Source organism: Protopterus annectens, chromosome 8.part0 (assembly GCF_019279795.1).
Source record: "Protopterus annectens isolate FY-2018-M chromosome 8.part0, PAN1.0, whole genome shotgun sequence".
NCBI lineage: Eukaryota > Metazoa > Chordata > Ceratodontiformes > Protopteridae > Protopterus > Protopterus annectens.
This window is the reverse complement of record NC_056741.1, coordinates 1,530,679,663-1,530,701,832: the sequence shown is the minus strand read 5'-3', so window position 1 is coordinate 1,530,701,832 and position 22,170 is coordinate 1,530,679,663. Positions and strand designations below refer to the sequence as shown.

The 22,170-nt window shown below is 38.5% G+C and overlaps 1 protein-coding gene across 4 annotated transcripts in view; it reads left to right on the top strand.

The window, feature by feature from the left end:
* The first annotated feature begins 2,635 nt into the window (after nt 1-2,635).
* ETS1 (ETS proto-oncogene 1, transcription factor) overlaps nt 2,636-22,170 on the top strand; it is a 281,582-nt gene continuing 262,047 nt past the window's right edge. For 3 of the 4 annotated variants that reach the window (XM_044081106.1, XM_044081104.1, XM_044081103.1), the window contains exon 1: nt 2,636-3,098. In XM_044081106.1, the coding sequence (XP_043937041.1) occupies nt 3,038-3,098 (61 nt within the window). In that variant the 5' untranslated portion in view covers nt 2,636-3,037. Of the gene's footprint in view, nt 3,099-4,532; nt 4,608-22,170 lie in introns of those variants that run through there. The other variant, XM_044081105.1, reaches the window with a different exon arrangement.

Genomic DNA, 22,170 nt, shown 5'->3' with positions numbered 1-22,170 from the left:
TTTCTTGAGCATAGGTTTTAGTTCTGTTGGGTATGGATGAGTCCATGCAGTTGTACAGGTGCTTGTATACTGCACTTGTGTACTGTTCAACATAGTTGTCTGCATCCTCTGAGGGGGAAGGTGGTGTGAAGCTACTGATACCATCCCTTATGGAGGTCTGTGTGTTTTGGAGGCTGTTGATGACTTTTTTCTTTTTAATATAATATCCTGGCAGTGTTACCCAGATATAGGGAGGTAATGTCTTTTGGGGCTGTTGATAGCTTTCTTTTTTATACCCTGGTATATGTCAAAGAGATACTAGGTATGTAATGTGTTCTGAGGGGGAGAGGTGTGTGCGTGGATGACACTTTTTTTTTTCACCTAATATCTTTTTGCAGGGTTAGTCAAGATACATTAGGATGGTTTGTCAATGTTTTGTTGTTGAAGCAAACTCTACTCGTGCACGAGTACTGTGTGTCTTGGTGAACCGAAGTAAGATGATGTGCAAGTTCCTCGCTATGTGATGTGAAATAAATACAGTAATGTAACCACAATCTTTTATTTTCATTATTTTAAACCTTGTAATTAGGCATTCATTGTTACATTTATTGCTTGAATGCACCTAGAGTGGAGCCAGGAGGTCGACTTTGGTCATCCGTGACAGCGAAACAGTTAACTATATTATACATTTTATATGCGGCCCCAAGAAAATTCCTCTTCACTCAACTTGGCCTAGGCAAGCCAAAAGGTTGGACACCCCTAATCTATGATATTTAAAGACCATAGCTCCCAGTCTTCCAAAATGTGGGCCACTACCTCTCATAATGTGGACCAAATGGGTAAAATGAAGTACATCATACCTCTCAGCTGTCCAAATGTTCAGGGTCCACATTTGCCTCATATTTTTCATCTGTCACTTATCGTGGGAGGATGGCCTAATGGTTAAGGTGTTTACCTTACAAACACAAAGTACAGCGTTTGAGTCTCCCAAGGGATAACTGGCTAGGCTTAAAATGGCTCCCAAGGGCAGTTGGCCTAGTACTAATCTATGAATCTATAAAATTGGTGATTTTCTGATACATCACTAAATATTGAAGGCATTAAATAATTACATACATTTGAGATTCAGACTTCATATCCTTCAGAAAATGCATAGACAGTTATTCTAGCAACCTTCTAAGCGTATAAAAAACAAGTTTTAAAATCTGTCCTTATTTTGGGACCCTCCTCCCCCATTATTTTTGGCTTTGTCCAGATGTCTTGCTTTTAAGAGATTGAGAGGTATAAAGAACACTTAATAACGCTTTTAACTAGGAAGCTGATACCATGGCTATTAACTATTTCTTTATACTCGGAAAAAGTTATTTTGATGAAGAAATAATTATTTTGGTAAATAAATATGATTCAGTATTGTAGTATTTACCGTGGGAGGTTGTTAAAAAATAACAACCAGTGTGTGCCAAACGCTTTTAGTGTGGAATAGTGGTAAACATAGAATTTTTAAGACTCAAACAGGAATGTTCTTCAACATTATGTAAAATTAAGAGGTATGTTTGTTTATATTAGGTTTGGCTACTGCTGTCTGCTTCCTAACTACTAGTAATAACTGAAACACACTCATAAGGTCACCTTGTGTACGGGCATTGCCTGGTAGCGGCTATATCTTTTGACTAAGTGTAATAAATAAGCATCTATTATTATTTCAAAAGCGTTATTACCTATACTCAGTTGACTACGTAAAAGAAAGAGAATCTGGAAAAAATCTAGGTAGGGAAGGAAAGCAAGCATGCAAACAAACAGCATGTGGGCGCGATAGCAGGGATACGGTAAAATCGCACACTAATATATAGTGAGGCACAATACGAGATATTTATTTATTTGCTTCTGTTTATCAGGAAAGTCCAAATGGGCTTAAAAAAGCGCGTGGAGAAATGCTCACTAAACAATTTGCTAAAGTACACAATAAAAAATAAAATACATAACACTTAAGTTCAATTAAAAATATAGACCCATCATATTCATTTGCTGCGTGAGATTGTTTTACTCGTGTAAGAGAAACATCACGGAACAACCGGTTTTGAACACGAGACAGGTTAGAACTGAAGCTATTTTTCATGTCACAGCACAGTGACTGGGGTACCTAGAAAGCGTTGCTGACATAAATCAAAATAAAGTATTGGGTAAAGTGAAACAATTTCACGGCTGCAAAACTTTACTGATAACATCAATTTGCCATATTTCAAGAGCACTGGATTTTTTAAGACAGAATCGGATTCCAACCGTTATTCTATCATTCTTTTTGTGTGAGTGTTTTAATTTCTCCAAGTATTTTGGGTTTCTGGTACTATGACTGGAATGGACCCCATTCCTAAATCAAACTGTGATTAAAGTTCATGAAATTGGTATTGTTTCAGTATTTGATGTATTCTATTATATCAGTGTGAAATAACCAATATTACAAAAGATAAGCAAACCACTGCAAGATTACCGCAACTTAAAAGACACGCAACATATTCATACGCCCAGACCTCCACTGCTTTCGTGCCTTAATATTGTTCCCGGGGGCGGAGTTAATTAGTTGATTGGGGGAGAAGGTGGTGGGCGGTCCAAGAGTTGCTTAAGCCCATCCTTTCCCTAACTGTCACTATACAGTCCAACCCCTCCATTGACGATCAAGGAGGTTCGTAGGACCCTCGAGTACTGCAAAGAGAGATCGAGTTTGTACCGAGGTTAGAGAAACGCCCTGAAGCGACCGGCTAGTATTGAACCACTTTAGGGTGTAGACAAAAGGCGATTTAGACAAAAGCAGAGACATAACGGGTGTTAGTAACACAACACAAAATCAAAACTACTGGGAGAGAGTGGATGAAGACAGGACATTCTAATTAATCTTCAGAAGTGTCTTCGTGCTGCTCCGTACTTTCTGGGGTACCATCTTAGTACTAGTGCCTGTCTCCCTTTCTTTTCTTTTTCCTGTGGGCGCTTGCTGGAAAAAAATAGTAAAACAAAAAGCCTATAAAAACGACTCTGATCTAGTCCCCACCTTTTGCTGATAGTTATGAAGGCGGCAGTGGACATCAAACCGAGCCTCACCATCATAAAGACAGAAAAAACGGACGGTAAGTGAAACAACTGGGAATATGAGGATGCTAGTGGTAATAGCCGTTCACATTTTGTTTTTGGGGAGCAGATTTCATTGTGCTACTTTATACTGGATCGTTATTATGTATTACTTGAACTGGAGTGAGAGATGCAGCCTGGGGCTGGGTTATTATTTATCGGTCATGTGTTGTGTCAGCAATTGCCGCGGGTGCCAAGTTGGAATAACATCCAGAAATGGATAGAAATCCCCTTACGGGGCAAAGAGCTTGCATCCCATGAGTTGCTGGGTTGGGGTATTCTGGTCTCCGCCCCTTCACTTGCGTTAGTATTGTAAACGGTACGGTTCTCCATCAGTGTTACATTTTAAAGTCAGGTAAGTGTTTTTGTACAGCTTTTACAGTGGTCTTCATTGATACACCCCTTAGTTAGCTAGCACACTTCATCTGCACTCCCCGTTATTTTTTGTGTTATTCTGCCTCCATCAAAAGCATAGGCATCTTTAATGACCGCAGACCCACCCTTTCCCTACGCATTCCTTAACTATACCATGCCGATTCAAATAAAATTGTTTGGGAAACACGAGATGAATGCCTGTAGTAATACTGCGTGGGATGTACAACCAACCCCCTTTGATAGTTATCACTTCGTTAATGTATCCTTACCCAACCCCTAGCGTTTTACTCACTTCATTGACTGAGAGAGTTGTCCGGATTGAACTCTGTTCCCACAGCTGATGGAGTTTGTTCCAAATCTGGAGGCTGCTTTCTATTGGTTCAGGTGACTTTGCTGGGGATAGTTGGCTGCTGTCCAAATATTCCGTACTCCGATGGGTTTACTAGAGCTGCTTGTCAGTCTTAAACTTTAGAAGCTGTCTGCCTCAGATTTTAGTGTTTTACTGTATGGAAATTCAGCAGTATGCCAAATCTCAAAGTGAGGGAGATGATATTTAGTATTTAGATGTTTGAATAAGGAAGGTTTTTCGTTGTTTTTTTTTTTTTTGGGGGGGGGGGGGTGAGGGTAATGCTTCTTTCTTTTCTTAGCCGTTGACATTGTAATTAAACCTTCAGGGAGCTTATTTTAGAGTTTGTGATCTTTTAAAGTCCAGACAGGCAAAAACCACTATGTTGCAACACAATTGCTTAGGTTTCCAAATGTCCATGATTAATAGATTTTTATAACCTGTAAGTGTTTGAATAGTCTGCATTAATAAAAACGGACTGATAAGTTTCTTATGTTAAAGTTTGGTGATACTTGGAACTGTTCAAAGAGGAATACTCTTGAGACTCACACTGTCACAGGATTGACTACACTAGTTTTATTATAATTATTGTGAAACAAAGGCTGTTATTGGCTAGTTGCGAGTTTAATAGTTAGTGATAGACGGTCTGTGTATGCCTTTTCTCTGATTTGTACCAGCTGCATAGCGAAAGAAAAAGTCATAATGTTTGTGGTTGAAGAAGGAGGCTAGGCACAGTTGCTGTTCGAACCACATTTTGTTCTTTGAAAATGAGAGGTGGTGTGTGCAAGTAGGTGTAGATTTTGTGTGTATATGTATGTGTGCTTTACATGTACACAGACTGAGACACCTTCTATAGCTGTTTGTCCTTGAGAGCCTCTCTTGTTTCATTGTTCGATTGTACTCATGGAGGTTTAACAGCTGTGAATTTTCACGTCTGTGTGACACAACACATAGTGGACTTAGTCTTCACACTCCTACACTGGGGTTTCATAATTAGTTTGAGTAGAGACTTTTTTTTTAAGTAATGACATTGCTTTAGTTTTTGTAGCCAACAGCACATTTTGTTTTTGGGTGGGGGTTTTGAAAGTGTAGTTTCACAGAAACAATTGTAGTCAGTATTATAAGTTTAGACACAAGTACAGCTTTTAGCCTGACATATTTGAGGAATCCGATGAACTGCAGAGGATTCTTTTCCACTTCCTGATCTTCCCACTGTATTTGCAGCAATGCTATGCTTTTGCTTGCTCCTGAATGTCGCTTACTTTATGGGTTAGCTCTTTCTGCACATTCAGTTGTGTTATGGTCTTGTACACCCAGCCTGACACCTACATGCAGCAAGTTAGGATCACATGTTTTATTCCAGCTGGCCACTCTGGAGTACACAGTTGCATAGATGAACTATCGTAGGCCTCACATGCAACTTGAGTTGCATCAGTTATGTCTGCAGTACCTACAGGACAAGAGCTCAGTGGCCTGAAAGTCCAGTAGATGAGCTGTGTTTGAAGCACCTGTTCAAGTAAACTAACGGCTTATTAAGTACATATTTCTCTCTTAATTTATATGATGAATTTTTTTTCCTTGTTTTATACCTGGTATTGTTTATGTTCTTGATGAGATCTTGTCTTGTAATGTTTTTCAGCACAGAGAGGTTCTATTTAAGTGGGGTTAGACGTTTTCCTTGCTGCACTGTTTCACATCTGTCGGTGTGTATGTTTGAGCTAACCGTATGGGGTACTTTACTTGTTTCTCAGGTTGCCTTGGAAAAAATATGTATTTGTAAATGATTTTGTTCACACACTAAGTTTTAAAGTAGCCTTCCCTTCCTGTTAAGGTACTTCTCTGAGATGTTGGTATGCTTTCATCTAAAGCTGTCTGGCAAAAATGGACTTTTCTGTTTTTAATGCCCAAGAAATGCATTCCTGCTAGGAAGTTGTTGTCAGCAGGATGCTTCTTGTAATGATCGGTGCTGTCAGATGGCTTGGGGGTATACAATAGATCACATTACAGACTAGCTGAATCAGCATTTTTATAGCTTGTATATGTATGTACTACAATGCCTTTAATTCCCATGGAATGGGGTGCTGTGTTTTAGTGACTGTTGTGAGGGGGACGTGAGAGTGGTATATGACTTGCAAGACAGTGGCTGGGGTTTGATAAAACAATGCCATTGATTTGTAACACTCCCATTTCTTTGGCCTCGGAATACACAAGCATGGTTCCTGTGAGTACCTTAATGCTTGTCTGTCTTTAATGTTGAAGAATATTTTAATTAGCGGGTCATTTTTCTGCTGGACCTGCCTGTAGGTGGACAGTAGACTTGCTGAACCAGATTTGACTGTTGAAAAATGGGTGTGAGTGACGTGCAGCCTTTAGACACCGATGATGATGCTACTTACCCAGCTTGTAGCTTTGAACACAGTCACTGTGAGACCATTACATTTTCATATATTGCAGACCTCTTGTTTGTATGTGTTTTTTGTGTTCTGGTATCAAAACCTCTGTAAAGCTAATGGGATTGCTTGGCATATTTCTTAGCATAATTTGTTTTTCTTCACCTACACCATCTGTTCTGCACAAGCTCCTAACCAATGTAGTTGTGATGTAGGTAAAGAAAGACACACAAGTAATTGTGGCGGAAGGTAGCTTAACTTAACAGGTACTGGAGTACTTTTGTTTGTGATAGTTTATACTCTTGGTATGGTTTTATAACTATAATCCTTTTGTAAATGGCTATTTAACAAGCAGCAATTTTAATGCAAAATTCTTCATGAAAAGTCCAGTTAAAATGTAGGAAAGGGCCAGACTGATGGTGTGCTAATGACAGAAAAAAGAAATGTGCAGTAGCCTGTGGCTAGACTCTGTCATGGTTATCACTAGGAGATGAATAGCGTCATTTTTGGATTCTGAATTTTTTTCCACAACATTTGAAGTTGGTCACTTTTACCTTCAGATATACTTTTTATTGTGGTTTGGGGGGAAAAAAAGCCAAATAGAATGGCTGGACCTGGGTCTCAAGCCATAGGCATGTTTCAAGCTTGTAGATCAATTTGTTGATTTTTATGCTGTTGCCTTTGGGTGGTTATTGCCTGCTCTGGTGACAGTTAGAAATTCATTTTGCTAGCAATGCATTCAGCATTTATTCTCTGTCAGTGTTCTTACTGCTTCTATTACCTCTTGCTTGGGTTAATCATATTGTTCATGCGCTCTCTGTGAATGGGTACACTGCACCAGTGCATGGGATTCCTGATTAATTCTTTGCTTTTCCTAAACTTTTTTGAACCACTTGAGTTGCCATTAGAGATTCCCAAGAGGTTCATCCCTTTTGCCTTCACTGGCTAGATAAGCCTCAGTTGACATGGTTCCCCTTGCATATCTACTTCTAGCTTGCACTTAGTCTGGCTGTTTTTAATAAATGGCTTTGTCATATATCCTGCATTGTGTAGTGGTTGCTGTCATATTTAATACAGCTTCTGACGTGCTCTTCTCTGCTGTTGTCCATACCCTAGGCATGTGTTTAGAAACCTGCATTCTTTGCCATTCAGAGCTGTCTCCCTGGGTACTGCCCAGGTGTCCAAGTCTTCTGTTGCATGTCCTCACTGGTTCAGTGTTTTTTCTCCTCGGTGCAGTCATGATATAGTCTTTGCCTTTTTTGCTTCAGTGGGCAAGCAAGGTTGTGTCCTGTAACATGTCCTTCTTTTGTGCCTTTTCCTCTTCCTTTTGGCATTCTACCCCCCTCTCCACAAACCACTTGGTGGATGGGGTGGTAATGTTTTACAGGTTCCTAGGTTAGTACTAGGCTATCTGCCCATGTTGGATGTGTGTTGTTTTTTTTTTTTTTTTAGCCTAATCAAGTTTGTCATCCGAAAAGAAAGAATCAAAACCTGTACCCTGTGCCTATTAGGGAAATAATTAACTTATGCCAGCCCCCTTGCTAGTGTCATTCTTTATTGCTAGTGTCATTCTTTATATCTTAACTGGAGGGCTGCTTGATTCATTGAGCATAAAATGAAATGCATTTCATCATGTCTTTTACAATCTCTTTCATTTGCTATGAGTGATTTGAAGCTACTGTCAGTGTAGATGTTTTAAAATTATTTTTAATGACTTTGATCAGTTTGGATTTCTGAATTCTATTGAGCACAAACCTCAATTTTTATTAGCATATGAACTCTAATCTACTCTACAAAAACAAGAACACGTTTTTGTTTTCCATAACCAGTATATCTAAAATGGCCTGTTTTTTTTTTTTTTTTAGGAGGGAACAGGAGTGTTTGAAGAAAACCCATATAAATAGGGAAGACAATTCCAAAAGACTTTGTCGGTGGAAGTGACTTACTCTGGTCTAAGCCTGCTTTATACATGGGCTTTTATTCCGATAGGAAGTCTATTGGAATAGGGCAGGCTTACACCAAAGTAAGTCACTTAAAATGAATGCAAGTCTTTTTAGAGTCTGGCACAGTCTGTCTACCCAGACAGCATTCAGAGGCAAGAGTTGGACCTAGGAGACAGTAACACTGACTATACTGAGTTTCAGTTCTTTATGTACACCAAGTTGGACTCTCATATAGATTATTTATATGTGTGTGTGTGTATATATGTGTGTGTGTGTGTGTGTGTGTGTGTATGTGTGTGTATATATATATATATATATATATATATATATATATATATATATATATATATATATATATATATATATATATACAGAGAGAGATAGAGACGGGCACTATGATGGGTTCCCCTTAAAATGAACTAAACCGTTTTTGATGAAACTTGCTCATAGACCCATTTACCAGAGTAATTGCTTACTTATAAATGTAAGCAAGTAAATATGTTTCTGAACAATATATCTGGCAAATCTTGTCTGTCATCATAAATTGGGCATTATAAGGTGGTCACTTGATTACTTTATTAGCAAAGTTTCTAGCAAATCCTTTCCTCGTGGACATTTCTAGCATTGCCACTGAATCAAACTTTTTGACACAGCAGTTTATTCTTGGTTATGGGAGTTAAATAAAATGTCAAATACTGCTTTGCATACACTGTCAGCAGTGTTTGTTATCCACTCTCTTTTCTAAAGCATTCCCTTTGCCTTTCTGTCAGTCTGTCTATCTTGGTGGAGTCCTGTACTTCTGTCATGTCAGTAGTGCCATTCCTTGATTGTGCATTTCCCTCAATAGTGTCAGTGCTAGTAGGTGTTTTGTGCACTGATGATTACTGTTGTTTAATACGCGTAGGCTCTGTGGGTGCCAGTTCAGCGAGAAGTTGTGTTTAGATATAATGTGATCTGATTAAAAAAAACAAATGCTTGTGTTTACTGTGAATTTGTGAAATGTCTGTTTTTTATAGTACCGTTGACATTTACCAACTCTAACTTCATGCACTAATCTAGATGCCTCTTTTGCAATAGTGAGAGCAACCCAAGATGTTGCAGGGATTAAAAAAAAAAAAAATAGGAGAAATGATGTGCTGATCTGGAGCCCAGTGCTATTGGTCACTTATGTGCTTCATGTTTCTGGAAGTCATAGCGGGTATGGCCATTTGTGTGTTGTGACTTTTTGGTGGCCTTATAATCATTTCTAAGGCAGCATGGTTGTGTGTGTTTGTTTTAATTTTTATTTCTGAAAATTTTATTTCAGAAAATGAGTAAAACCAGAAATGTGATATTTACTGTGTTCAGACAAAGCACAAGGCCTTCAGCAGATTTTTATCACAGGTGCTCTGTTCAGTAATGATGTATAGTAAGCAACATGTTAAAAAATCTTTACTAAAATATGTGGAGCTTAACCACATAGTATTTAAAACAGTTTTTAAGCTGATTCTGTTATATCCCATGCCAAGAGGGATGAGACTTGCATAAAAAAGTTCAAAATAATGTTGCCTGTTTGTGGTTAGTACAAGATGGTGCTGTGAGATTTTTAACATTGCACAGAATACCATATTATGAGTGAGGTGTAAAGATTTAAATTTTTAATAAAGGTGTCTAGTAAAGTGAAAATTATAGCTAGACCCTTATGCCTTTTTACCCCGGGGGAAATGTAATGGGCAACATGATGTATTAAACAAGTTCTCCAAGTTGGACACCTGTTAGTGTACACACGTAATATCTGTAGATTTTAGTTGCCAGCTGTTGGGTTACCCCAAACAAGCAAGCTCTTTTTAGTATTGAAGGCTTTGCTTTCAATAAAAGCTGTATCACTGGCACATAGGCGATATTTGTACTAATTTTTGTGGGCTGAACATTAGATGTTTCTATTTTTTTATTTATTTATTTTTTTCTTTCTTTGGGGTTTCTTATATATTGACATGGCAGTATGTGATTGCAATTTGCCTTTTTCACTATTGCCTGAATATCATATGGCTTCCTGTTTTTGCAAGGATTTTTTTATTTTTTTTACATTCCATTGCACATAAATGCACTCCTTGGCGTGAGACTGAGTGACTATGAGGAATGTGCTAAATCTGAGGTTACAGTACTTGAAAGTGTAAATAATAGGTGTGTGGGTAGATCAGTCCTTTGCACTGGGGGTAGCAGATGTGCATATCCTGAGCCCCCTAAAGCTCCCTGAAGTGCTTTAATGGTGTTGGAGAGTTAAGAATCACTGCAGTTTTTCTATGCATATTTTATTTTTCTTAATTGTAGGACCTGCAGTTGTGGGTATTGCACTTTCTGAAAATAAACCACTTGTGCATGTACGTTCTAGGGCAGTGCAATTTGTTTTGTCCTTCCAGCTCCACATACTCTATAACTGTATTCATGTGATTGCTTGTCATATTGGTAAAGAAGCAGCCTCAGTTTCCATTCATTTTTAATTCTGAATAATTTGTTGATGCTCAGATCCCACTTCCCCCAAGGCTACCAAACCTGTACCTTTTTAATTAGGTCATTTATTCCTGTTTGCTGTTGGAATTAATTTGAGGATATCAGGATGAAGTGAGATCTGTAGATCAAATCCTAGCATTTTCATTATTGCACTTAAAGGGAGAGTCTTTGTTTCCCTTGGTTTGTGAGTTTGTTGCTGTGTCTGTCTGGTTCTTCTGTGACTGTTTCCATATATTCTAGAAGGTATGGCTACAAATAACAGGTAGGGAAGTAGTACCCTTTGCCACTTTGTAGATGTTAAGGATATGATTCTCCTTGGTTCACTGTTTGCATAAGTCAAGCTGATGAACCTGGCTGGGTTATGCCTTTTGAATGGTGACAATTAGTGGGTTGGGGTAACTTAAATGTGTCAGTCATGGTTATAAAGAGCTAAAACATTGATGCTGGGAGCCCAGCTACATTTGTTAGATGGCACAGAACAGATTCTTGTGTGTAGTTCAAATGTTCAGTCTAGACTGTCTTCACAGTAAATTATTTTATAAGTTAACTTAACAGCTACAGATTTGTCTTTTAAAAGCTTTGGGCTTCGGGGCAAGCATGCAGGCTATGACCTCTGTTAAATAATAGTTTTGTATGGTTTGCATTCAGAGGCAGAATGACATTGCACATCTGTGATGTTTGTAACTTGCCACATTATTAAGTTAGCCAGTTAAATTTCTTTTTACTTCTGGTGTCTGATAGGAAAAAGAGACATTTAGCGTATTGTCATGACGGACACAAATCTGATCACCACATGCTTCATGCTTTCAAGAAAACTCACGAAAACTTAAATCTCTCTGTATGGCAAAACACTACCTGACAGATCCAGCAAGGATTATCTTAGCAGCAACATACTTCTTTCTTTTAAATGCTTCCCATATTCTTACAGTACAGTAACCTTCTGCTACTACAAAATAGCTACATTTGCAATCAACCACCTTATAAAATAACCACTGCCCTGCATTAAAGTTGACATACCCTGAATTAATCACTGCACACATCTTGTTTTACTCTACAGACAAATGCCCAGCATTACAGAATACTCTACTGTACTTGTTCACGCACTAGAGACCTACTATGTATCAATAAGACATTCAACACTACTGGAGACCCTTACTCTCATTAGGAGTCAAAACTCTGGAATGAAATCCCTACACAGTTAAAACGGACAGAAAACTTAAATAGTTTAACACTTTGCTTAAACGGCACCTATGCCAAATATGACTCTGTTCATCTTGCTCACCTTGTTAGCTTTACTCGGATTACTTTCCTTCCCAATGTTTTGCACTTAATCGTTCGTCCTTCTACTGCAATTATTTCCTAAACTCTTACCTTCACCCCACACCTAACTACAGTTCTGTCTGTCCATTTATTTTCCTGCTCATTTCCATAACTTCTCCTTTCATCTCTCTCTTATTTTTTAAACTACATACTAATATCTGTCTACAGATTACTAAAACTCAAAAACATCCCAGTTTGATCTTTTCCCTGCAGCCATCATGCTATAAGTACATCTCTCTCTCTTTTGTGTTTTAAACGCTATGCTCATGTAAGAAATTTAAAAACCGTGTAAACCGTTCTTGTATAGTTGCTTTTACCTTGCAATTGTAAATGTACATCACGTGGAGCTTTTCTCCCTGGGCTTCTTCTGAATAGTTTTACCCAGTTTGGATTTTTCCTGGTTAACAATGGCGAATAACAAGGTCAGTTAAAATTTTTGACAGCAATGCTGAATTAGGAAAAAGCAATCAAAGCTTTGGGAACGTTAAACTGGAAGAACACAACTTTCATTTTTAATTTTAAATGAAGTCTTGTATGTGTTGTTTCTAAGAACGTTTTTAAACGATCGAACCATAAAAAAATTAAAGATGAGAATATTGCACTGGTTACTCAACACTTCTGTTGGCCTAATGGTATTTCCATACAGGCTTAAATTGTTTTGCATTTTTGGGGCTGGTGACTGTAAAGATTTGTGTCTGAGAACTGTTTGTGTCAAAACCTCTTTGCTATCATTATGTTTACTGTTGGTATGTTTACTGTTGGTAGTTAACTTAAAAAAATAACCACAAATGGGTGATGCTGGCCTGCAGAAAGGTGTGATCTGCCTTGCAACACCTGAAACCTAATTTTTGTTTAGATTGAAAGTGAGCGGTTATGTGCGCTGAGAGGCATTCACATGTGAGAGTTCTGTAAGGCGAGCCTTTTTAGGGATCTGGTTGTAGCCTGCACTGGGTATGGTTCACTGCCCACTTTCCAGTTCAGATGTGGGTTATGTTTTGTTGGTCTGTAATAAAGCTGTTTATCGTTTGCTAGAATAACAAACTCTGCCTTGGAACACATTTTTGTATTTGAGTTTTCTGATACAGTTGTGCAGAACATTCTTGCTTTTGGCTTGAATAGGCCTATTCCCCAGAGTATGTTATGAATTGATGTGTGATCCATTTCAGTCTTGTCACATTGAATAGCCAGGCTTATAGAGATGGAATGTTGAACAACTTTTAAGTCAAGTATTCCGTTATCTTCATTTACCGTTGATCAAGTTTTTGTGTGTGTGTGTGTGTTTTACATTGTCTACATATAAAAGGCATCCGTATCTCTGTAGTGGTCTTGTGCCGATTTAACATGGGTTTAAAAGTACAAATGTATGTAACTACTGCAGCAGTATAAATAGTATGTTGTACTGATGTGGTGATATTTTGATGTGGTAATAAAATTGTTATTTCGATCTGTTTCAGTTGTGTCCTTTTATGTTTTCCTGTTGAAATGCATGTTTGTTGTAAATGTATTCTCTAGCCTAATGGTCTAGATGCATACATATGAAATATAGTTTTGTGAACATACACTTGTGTGTGTGTGTGTGTATATGTATGTATGTATGTATGTATGTATGTATATATATATATATATATATATATATATATATATATATATATATATACGTGTGTGTGTCTCCATGTGTATAATATCTGATATGGTTGGTTCATCCTCTTCAACAAATATGACTGAAATGTCAGCTTTCATTTTTCTTTGTACTTAGCCGCACCACCATTTTCTTCCAGATCTTTTATGCAGCTTGTTATTTAGGCAACATGAAATGGCTTGAGGCTACCTTTTTGGATTTTTTTTTCTGTTTCTAGACATTCAAGTTTGGATTACTTGGTTTCAGTTCTTTTCAGCACGAAGACTTGAAATTATTGAAATTGGAGTCTGCTTTGGTGAGGTCTTTCTTTTATTTTATATTTTTTTCCTCCCTGGAGATACGCATGTGAAAAATTGTGTGTGTCTCCTTTGTTAGCCGTGTTCTATGTAGTGAAATGTCATTTTACTCTGCTTCTTGTAATTGTATTGTGGATGAGATTTTGAGCTTTTAAAAAAGTGAGTGAATGGTACAAGTTGTTTCAGGGTTAACATTTAGTATTTTGCTTGTTCGGTGCTGGCCTTCCAAAGGAAAACTGCAATTCCTATTGATTAGGTAAAAAAAATGTATGGAATCTTCAGTGGCTCAGGCTTCAGGGATGCAACTGCCTGCAAGGCTGATTCCTCACCCTGATGAATTCAAATTCAAGGAAATTAGTTAATGGAGGAGAAAGGAGGGTGACCAGAATCTACTTATTGGCTTGAAAGAAGTTCTGCTGGATCCTTCAGGTCTCTTTCCTTGCCTTTCTGTGTGGTCCCAATTTGTGGACTACATGATGGCTCTTGTTTGTGCAAAGCCGTGGATGAAAATTTTCATACACGGTACTTTACCAGGCACAAATGCTAGTGTACTATTCAGGATGAGAGGTCCTGTACATTGCAGCTCTAAAATCTGATATCTTCTCCAGAGAAGCTTATTTTTGAATCTGCCCTTTTGTATCTTGAGTAATCTCTCTAATCTGTAATATGGCAGATGGTGAATCAAAGTTGATGGGTGTGATGTGAGTTATTGCCGAGTATGCCATGAGAAGTAGGGCAGTTGATGTGCAACATACTCAAGCATAGCTAGCTGGGTGTTTGTATTTCAAGCTGATTTGTACAGATGCTTGTGTTGAAAAATGTATTTGTAAAACTGCTTGTGAAGTGTACCAACAGTGGGTCCTGCTGGACAGAAAATAAATATACTTGTATGTCAGACTGAATTGCAGTTGTTGAAATGAGTATATTGTAATGGAGGATAATGGAAGAGAAGAGGTTAATAGTCCAGCTGACTCTGAAAAATAGGCTGAAATTAAATCACCTGGTTTAGGCCATAAAGATAGTATCTTACAGATCTGATTGCAGCCAGAGACAAAACGCCAGTGAAAACCAGGAGTAGGAATCCTACGGCATTGTCCTTGGGGGGGGCAACAACGATGACGACTCCGACTCTATTTGCTACCATGGAAGGGTGGAAGTTTTTTTAAATGGTTTTTTTTTTTTTTTTCGCTTCCAGATTGTGTGTGTGTGTGTGTGTGTGTGTGTGTGTGTGTGTGTGTGTGTGTGTGTGTGTGTGTGTGTGTGTGTGTTTTAAGAACACATGTGCTAGAGTCTGGTTCAGTTTCTAGTAAAAGGGGTAGTGTAGGAATCGGTCTGATAACCATCTAGCACTGAAATGATCTAATACTAGATGAGACAGAAGTCTCAGACCAGTTTGTTTGTGAAACCTGACAAAGAAGGAACACCGATGTCCTCTTGTCTTGCTTTAGCAAGTTAACTAGGGAAGAGTAAGTCTTTACATCAGTCAGGAAAATATAGTGAGATTAGTTAAGTACAGTTTTTCTGTAACTGTGTGAATCTCTCCATCTGTTTGTTTTTAATATTTCCTGTATTTTGAAACTCTGGTGTTTTTTATTACTAAATAGATGTTTAGTATCTCGGTGTTCTTTTATTGTTTGTTAAATTTATTTTTATTTATTTATTTTACATTTTGTTGACTGGGATAGTCCAACTGGATGTCCATTTTCAGCGGAGACCCGGGGAGAAAACTCCAAAGGTGTACATACAATCATTACAATGTCATGTCGAACAGGAGTAATCATAACAACATAATACAAATATAACACATTTTACAGTCTAATTAAATTTATGGAAATATACCACTTTATGCTAGTACATTTAAATTTGAGTAGCACTTACAGACATAGGATAGATACACCAGTATGCATAAAGATTTAGTCAGGCTTGGAGCAGAGACATATCCATTTATTCTTGAAATACTCCTTGAGAGCTATTTTGAATTGAGAGAGGGTGGTATCCAGGGTAGTTAGCAGGAAGGGAATTCCAAGTTTTGCCAGCAGAGTTGGTGAACAGGGAGGCACCAGCTAAGTTGTTGGATTTGATGGGTTGCACTATATATTTAAACTTTTCATTGTGGCTGTTTTTTAGAGAATATTTAACCTTTTAGAGTACTTTGACACTCTGGCTTCTCCTGAGAGCCTTGCTACATAGGTGGGTACTAGGCTATTGGCCCTAGGGCCTATATAAGCCTAGCCAAACAGTACCCTGGTTTTTGCCACCCAAGAAAATTATTTTCCTGTGCCCCTGTCAAGCAGAGCCACAGAAGTGATCCTCACATCTCCCATCCAATCATCAAGATTTTTTTTGAAGAGTGCTAATGAGGAGCTTTGTTTTTGATATAGATAGTAGGTTGTTCAGAGTATGGGAAGTCTCTGGGACAGGAATCTATCCCTCCAGCATGTTCTGTTTATTGTGGTGACATGATTCAAGTTCCTAGAGCATGTAGCTCTGAGGGATTGGGATTTCTTTAAGTGGAAAATGTCCAACAGCTCTGGGTTTGTAGCTTTGTATGTTAGGCAGAGATCACTTCTGAGTAGGCGATATGCGACCGAGTAAAGCAGGCGTTTTTTGAGACTGTGTGCGTAGGGCATCTGTTTGAGGCCAGTAATCCTCCTTTTTGTGAGGTATTTCTGTGGCCTTTCCATGTCTTGTGAGGTACATACCAAAAGGGGCATTGCACTCTATAATGGGTCTAATGAGTAGAGGGGGAACAATGACTTTTTTTTTTTCCTGGATGAGAAACCTTTTGTGATGAGGTGTGCAATGTGGAAGGATTTCCTGACTACTGTGGCAATGTGATTATCAAAGGAGAGACTACTGTCCACCTGTGTCCCAAGGTCTCTTATCACACTTCCGGTGTTTAAGTAGACTACCACCTATGTGGTAGTTCATGGGTACAGAGTTTTTACCAAAAGGGGTGACGGTGCACTTTTTGGCATTGAGCTTGAGGCCATGGCTTTGACACCAGGCATCTGTCTCAGTGAGGCCCTTTTGTAGGATGTCCACATCATTAGGAGTTTTGATTATGGCTCCAACACCACCATTTGTAGTAGTAATTTTAATCAGCATAATTGTGCACCCTTGTAAGAGCCTAAACAGCTGACTGGTAAGTACCTTATAGTCTGGGCAAAGGTAGCAGAGCTAGTAATCTGTGCCAGCCTTTTCCAGGTGTGTGTGGGCCACTTGGAGCAGGGACACAGAGCGCTGGTTTCACAGAGAAGGGTGGTGGAGGACTTGGCTTGGCTCACTCTGCTGCGGGCTCAACTTACAGCTGTGCCAGTAGGGAGTCAATCTGGAAATGCTGTCTGTTATTGTTCCAAGTGAACGTTCTCCACCATTGTTAATGTGGGTTCATGCTCCTTGATTACTGAGCCAGAGCAGTGGCATCACAATGGGCAACAAAGGAACTATATGCCATCATGCCTGGCTCCACCTTTATAGATTTTCAGCAGAATATCATGGCATCCTGTCTTGACTCCCAATTCGGTGGCTCTGTCCTGAAGCCAAAGTTAAACTATGCTCTTAGCTTCTTATGCATGCTCAATTTGGTAGATAAAGCTCTTAAAATCTACTCTCTTCCCCCTGATACTTTGCATAATTTTCCTCAAGACTCCATTTTTTTTCTGTTGCTAAACATGTGCAGGTTACTTCTAAACGGCCACAGTACATGTTTTATAAAAAGGCTGTAACATTGTTTCAAATTTGAGTCTCTCTTTCTCTGCACGTGTTGAGTACAAGTTGGCATCCTTATTACTACTCGTTTTAGTTCTTTTCTTGTATTTTGAGATTTTTGCTGAATTATGCACCTTTTGCTTTTGTTAGGGCTCTTCCAGACATTTAGCTACAGCCAGATTGGGCTTTGACTGTGTTTGGGTGTCACAATTGTGTTTCTGCCAAGCGTGTGGCTAAAGCAGTAAAACTGCTTGTGCCAAACGTTACACAGATTGGGCTTTGACTGTGGGTGTCACAATTGTGTTTCTGCCAAGCGTGTGGCTAAAGCAGTAAAACTGCTTGTGCCAAACGTTACAGTAAACCAATGTCTGGGGTTGTGACAGTGGAACTCCGGTCCACTAATGATTGGCAATGGATTTTTACGGTGCAGAGGTGCCAGCCCAACTCCCAACCTTCAAAGAAAGCACGCCCATTCACGCACGGACCTACCTGCATGTCTTTAAGACAAGCATCTCCAACCTTGTGTGCTCTTACTCTGACTAGAGACTTTTTCTACCCTTCCAGTTGCGCAGTCTCCTAGCCTTCAGCAACTGGCTTTTGAGCCAGGACTTTTACAGAACTTCAGTACAGGCAGACTGATCCCTCTCCCAGTCCTGCAGAAGGCATGACTTTGGATCCAGAGTGAGGTGAGTATGTCTGTCCAGGACTGTTCTGAGTTGTAGCATCACTTGTTCTGTACTACAGCTGTGCCAAAATAGTCTTCACTAATCCCTTGCTTTCTTTTCTTGTTTTTTTAACACTGACCTCTTCATCATTATATTGACCCACATTAATATTCCTGTTCTCTGCCCCTTTTAATCTGATGACTCAGACTGACCTTGTGTATTGTCTGTGTGGTCCAGGATTGGCTTTCCCCATGCAGACCTGTCTGCCTGTTGAGGTTCATCCCTCTCTGGGCTGCAGTGTTGGCTTCTTCAGGCTGCTGTCAGCTACTTTGATCTTTATATTTAGCATTCCAGTTGTCCTATGTTGAATCTGGTATGTGCTTACCCAATGTTGGATATGCCAATATTGGCGGGGTCAAACCAAGTGTACCAGCTGCATGTTACCCAGATTTGGCCAGTTTTGCGAGGTCTGTTGTTAATGACTAACCAGTATTTGGATACCCCAACTTTGGACATAGTGCATACTTTGCAACTTCAATGAAGGACCATCCTAAAATTGCATCCCTGCAAACTTCAGTGGTTGATGTGGACCTCCTGTTTCTGGAAAGCTAACTTCTTGAAGGACACTGCATTCTTCCAATATCTAAGGCTTCCAGTGAGACCGGGGAAGAGGACACTTTGATTCTACAGTGAAAGTTTAGTATGATGAGGAGCCCATGTCTTCATCTTTACCTCCGGATAATCTAAGGTTTGCTGAAGCTGTACAAATGATTTGGGAGAAAGGGAACTGTGCCTTTCTATGGCATATATATTTTCAGCACAGAAGTTGACTGTAGGACGCACATTTTCAGAGAAATTTAATTTCAAATACTTAAGTGCCTCAAAAGTGAAGTGGTTAATTTTGCTTAGAAATCTGATTCTTTAGACTTTTAACATTGTATCCTGTAATACAGTGTCAGTTTTATAATAAAAATGATAAAATGGTTTGGGGGCCAATTTTAAATGTAATTATTCCCGTCTGTTTATTGTAGACTGGCATCGGTCAGTGCTGTATGGCCCTAGTCCTTGGCCACTTTTTTTCTAAGGAATGTTGCACACAGGATACAGTGCCATGATGATCATGTAAACCCCACGTATGGAAAGGGGTGTGTGCATGTTTTTGCAGCTGAATGTGAGAGTCACTGAATTCAACTCTTGTTACTTTCTTGAAATGAAAAATTACAGAAACTGGCACTTTCTTGCATAAAAAAAGACAAGTGGTGATGTCATTCAAAATACTATGTAAACGTGGGAAAGCTTTATTTAGCTATGGTTTTGCTCTGTAGTTTTTATATGAATGATTGTCTCTGTTAAAATGAACAGAGCTAAATAAAAGCCTTCTCAGTAACACTGAGAGCTTTCATGTTTCCTCCTCTAATGGCACCCACTGCACTGAAATGACCTAGCATTTAATCATTTACGTTACTGATTCAGAACTGTACACTTGGTCAGTGAATTCCATTCTGCAAAATCACTTGGTAGGAGCTACGTGCTACATTGAGAAACTGCACATTGTTAGCAAGTGCGTCTGTCTTGTGGTATTGTAGCTTTGGAATCTGTTTGAGGGGAGAGACATTGGAGTCTGTGGTCTGTTAATAACTTTTGCTGTAAGATGCATCTGCGTGTGTGTGTGTGTGTGTCCTTGCTCCTATTAACATGTATTTGTGCTTAATTTAAACTGGATGTTTATAAAAATGCAGACATTTGGCATTTATTGGCCCTAGCAAAAGGCTACTTGTGCTGTTGTATCTAAGCTGAAGACTGTCTTGTTTTTGTCTCTTAGAAAATGAGGGGTAGGTTTAAAGAGAAAATGTTCCACTAGCCAATATGGTGCCTGTCAGATTGTCATGTTATGAATAGTATGGCTGATTTATTTTTTGCTTAACACAAAGACGAGGAAAAATATAGTTTCCATTTTAATCGTTGTGTAGAATGTTCCAGTAAATTCCATTTATTTCTATGAAGTTTGTTCATTCCCTTTACTAAACATCCCCCTCCAGTTTTTTTTCTCCTCCTAGTATGCAGTACTTCAGTTAGTCTGTTTATATTTTGAAACTTTCGTTCTAGTAATTGTTTTTTCAGCCAATAACAAACTTGTTAAGGTCTTCTATGTTTAGGCATTTCAGATTCTCTACCTCAACTCGAAAGAATCCTTTTCTTTAGTCTTTTGCTTTGAAATTTATATACATTCTCTAATAGGTCATTCCTGATGTTTTAATACCTGAATTGTCGTGTTTCCTTAAATGAGTCAACACAAATATTCCAATAAAATCCTACAAGATCACTTACTCGCCATTGCCTGCTTCTAGTCATTTAAAATATCTAAACGCAGTTCTGTTCTTGCTACTGGCTTTTCCATTTAAGATGCTGTGAATGCTAGCATATTGTCTTAACTAGAAAGTTTAGACTGGAAGCCTGTTCACAACGAAAGTGAAACAGCATCAGCCGTGTCTTGTCGTTATAACCCGGTTTTGCCACTGATGACAGTATGATCCTGTCACAGTTTATGGAAGGTTTAGAAGGGTCTTAAAAGTTACTGTAAGTGGTCAGACATGGAAAGAGTAGGAGGGGATGCAAAGATGTCAAAATCCAAATCCTTCAGATTTGCTGCTAATTCTGTCAGTTGGTGCAGAGAATTAAGGCGCTGTTAGCAAGCCTATGGTTTTGAGTTTGAATCCCTCTGCCTCCATTGCCTAACTGTGTAACTGAGCAAGTCCGTTAACCAGACAAAAATATTTGTGCATGCTTCCCGTCACTGTACTCTACTCTCAGATTTCTAAGGCTCGTTTATGAAAATCATGTAGCTGAAAGTACGCTTTCAAAGTTTCGCAATGCCAAGCTGAAATAATATGAAATCATAACGACCGTAAAGCCTTGATTTGTTATGAGTTCAGCATTGTGAATGGAGGTCATGATACAGTGAGGATCGGGGAATTTACCTTTTCCCTCACTGTAGTGCAATTTCTGAGTTGGTATATATAATTTGCAGGGGGCTTGCCTCCCTGCTAAAATGTAAAAGGACATAACATACTTTTGAAACGGAAGTCTGGCATGTCGAATGTTAGGCAAAATTTTGTTTTTAGTTCTTTTGATAGCACATTATTTTGCCTTTGAAATTTTGATGGTAAACCATTTTCAACTACTAATAGTAATATGTTACGTTGTTTCACATTTGGAGGCAGCAAGACGCCACCCTTTCAATGAAAGCTCTTTTGCTTACAGTGAGTGCTGGCACTACTTTAATTTCAAATAATGTTCCCTTTAGTCATACTACCTGTGAAGCACATTTAAAGTTTATATGGTTTCTATCCTGTCTGATGCAATAATTTTTCTCTAAAATAGTAAGCCAAGTTGGAGTCTAGGGACGTATTTTGGCAGATAAAATTTAAATGTGACCCAACCATCAGTTAATTTACTAACCTATATTTGATCAGTATAAAATTGGATGTTGTTGGCTCATAGAAGTTGTTAACTCTTATATGCCCTTAAATATTTTGATAGTATTTTAAGGCTATTCCTTAGACTGTTTGTAAGTATATAATATTATGCTGCAGGTTTAAAGAGCTTTCTTTAAAGGTAGTAATTTTAAAAAAGATGGTCAGGAATCCTATGATATTTATACAAGTAAGAATCTTGTTGACTAGTAAGATTTATGTCATTGAATCGTGAGTTTTAAATTATGAAGATATTTGCATGAGTTATTGGCTCTTGAAGTTCTTATGAACAAAGAGAGCTATTCTGTGGAGGAAATAAATTTGAAGTCTGAAGTAATTGATGCATTTGCTGGTGTTTTGTGATTATTAGTTCTAATTGCATGCTGGTTGGTCCTTTTTTATATAACTTTATACACATAAATT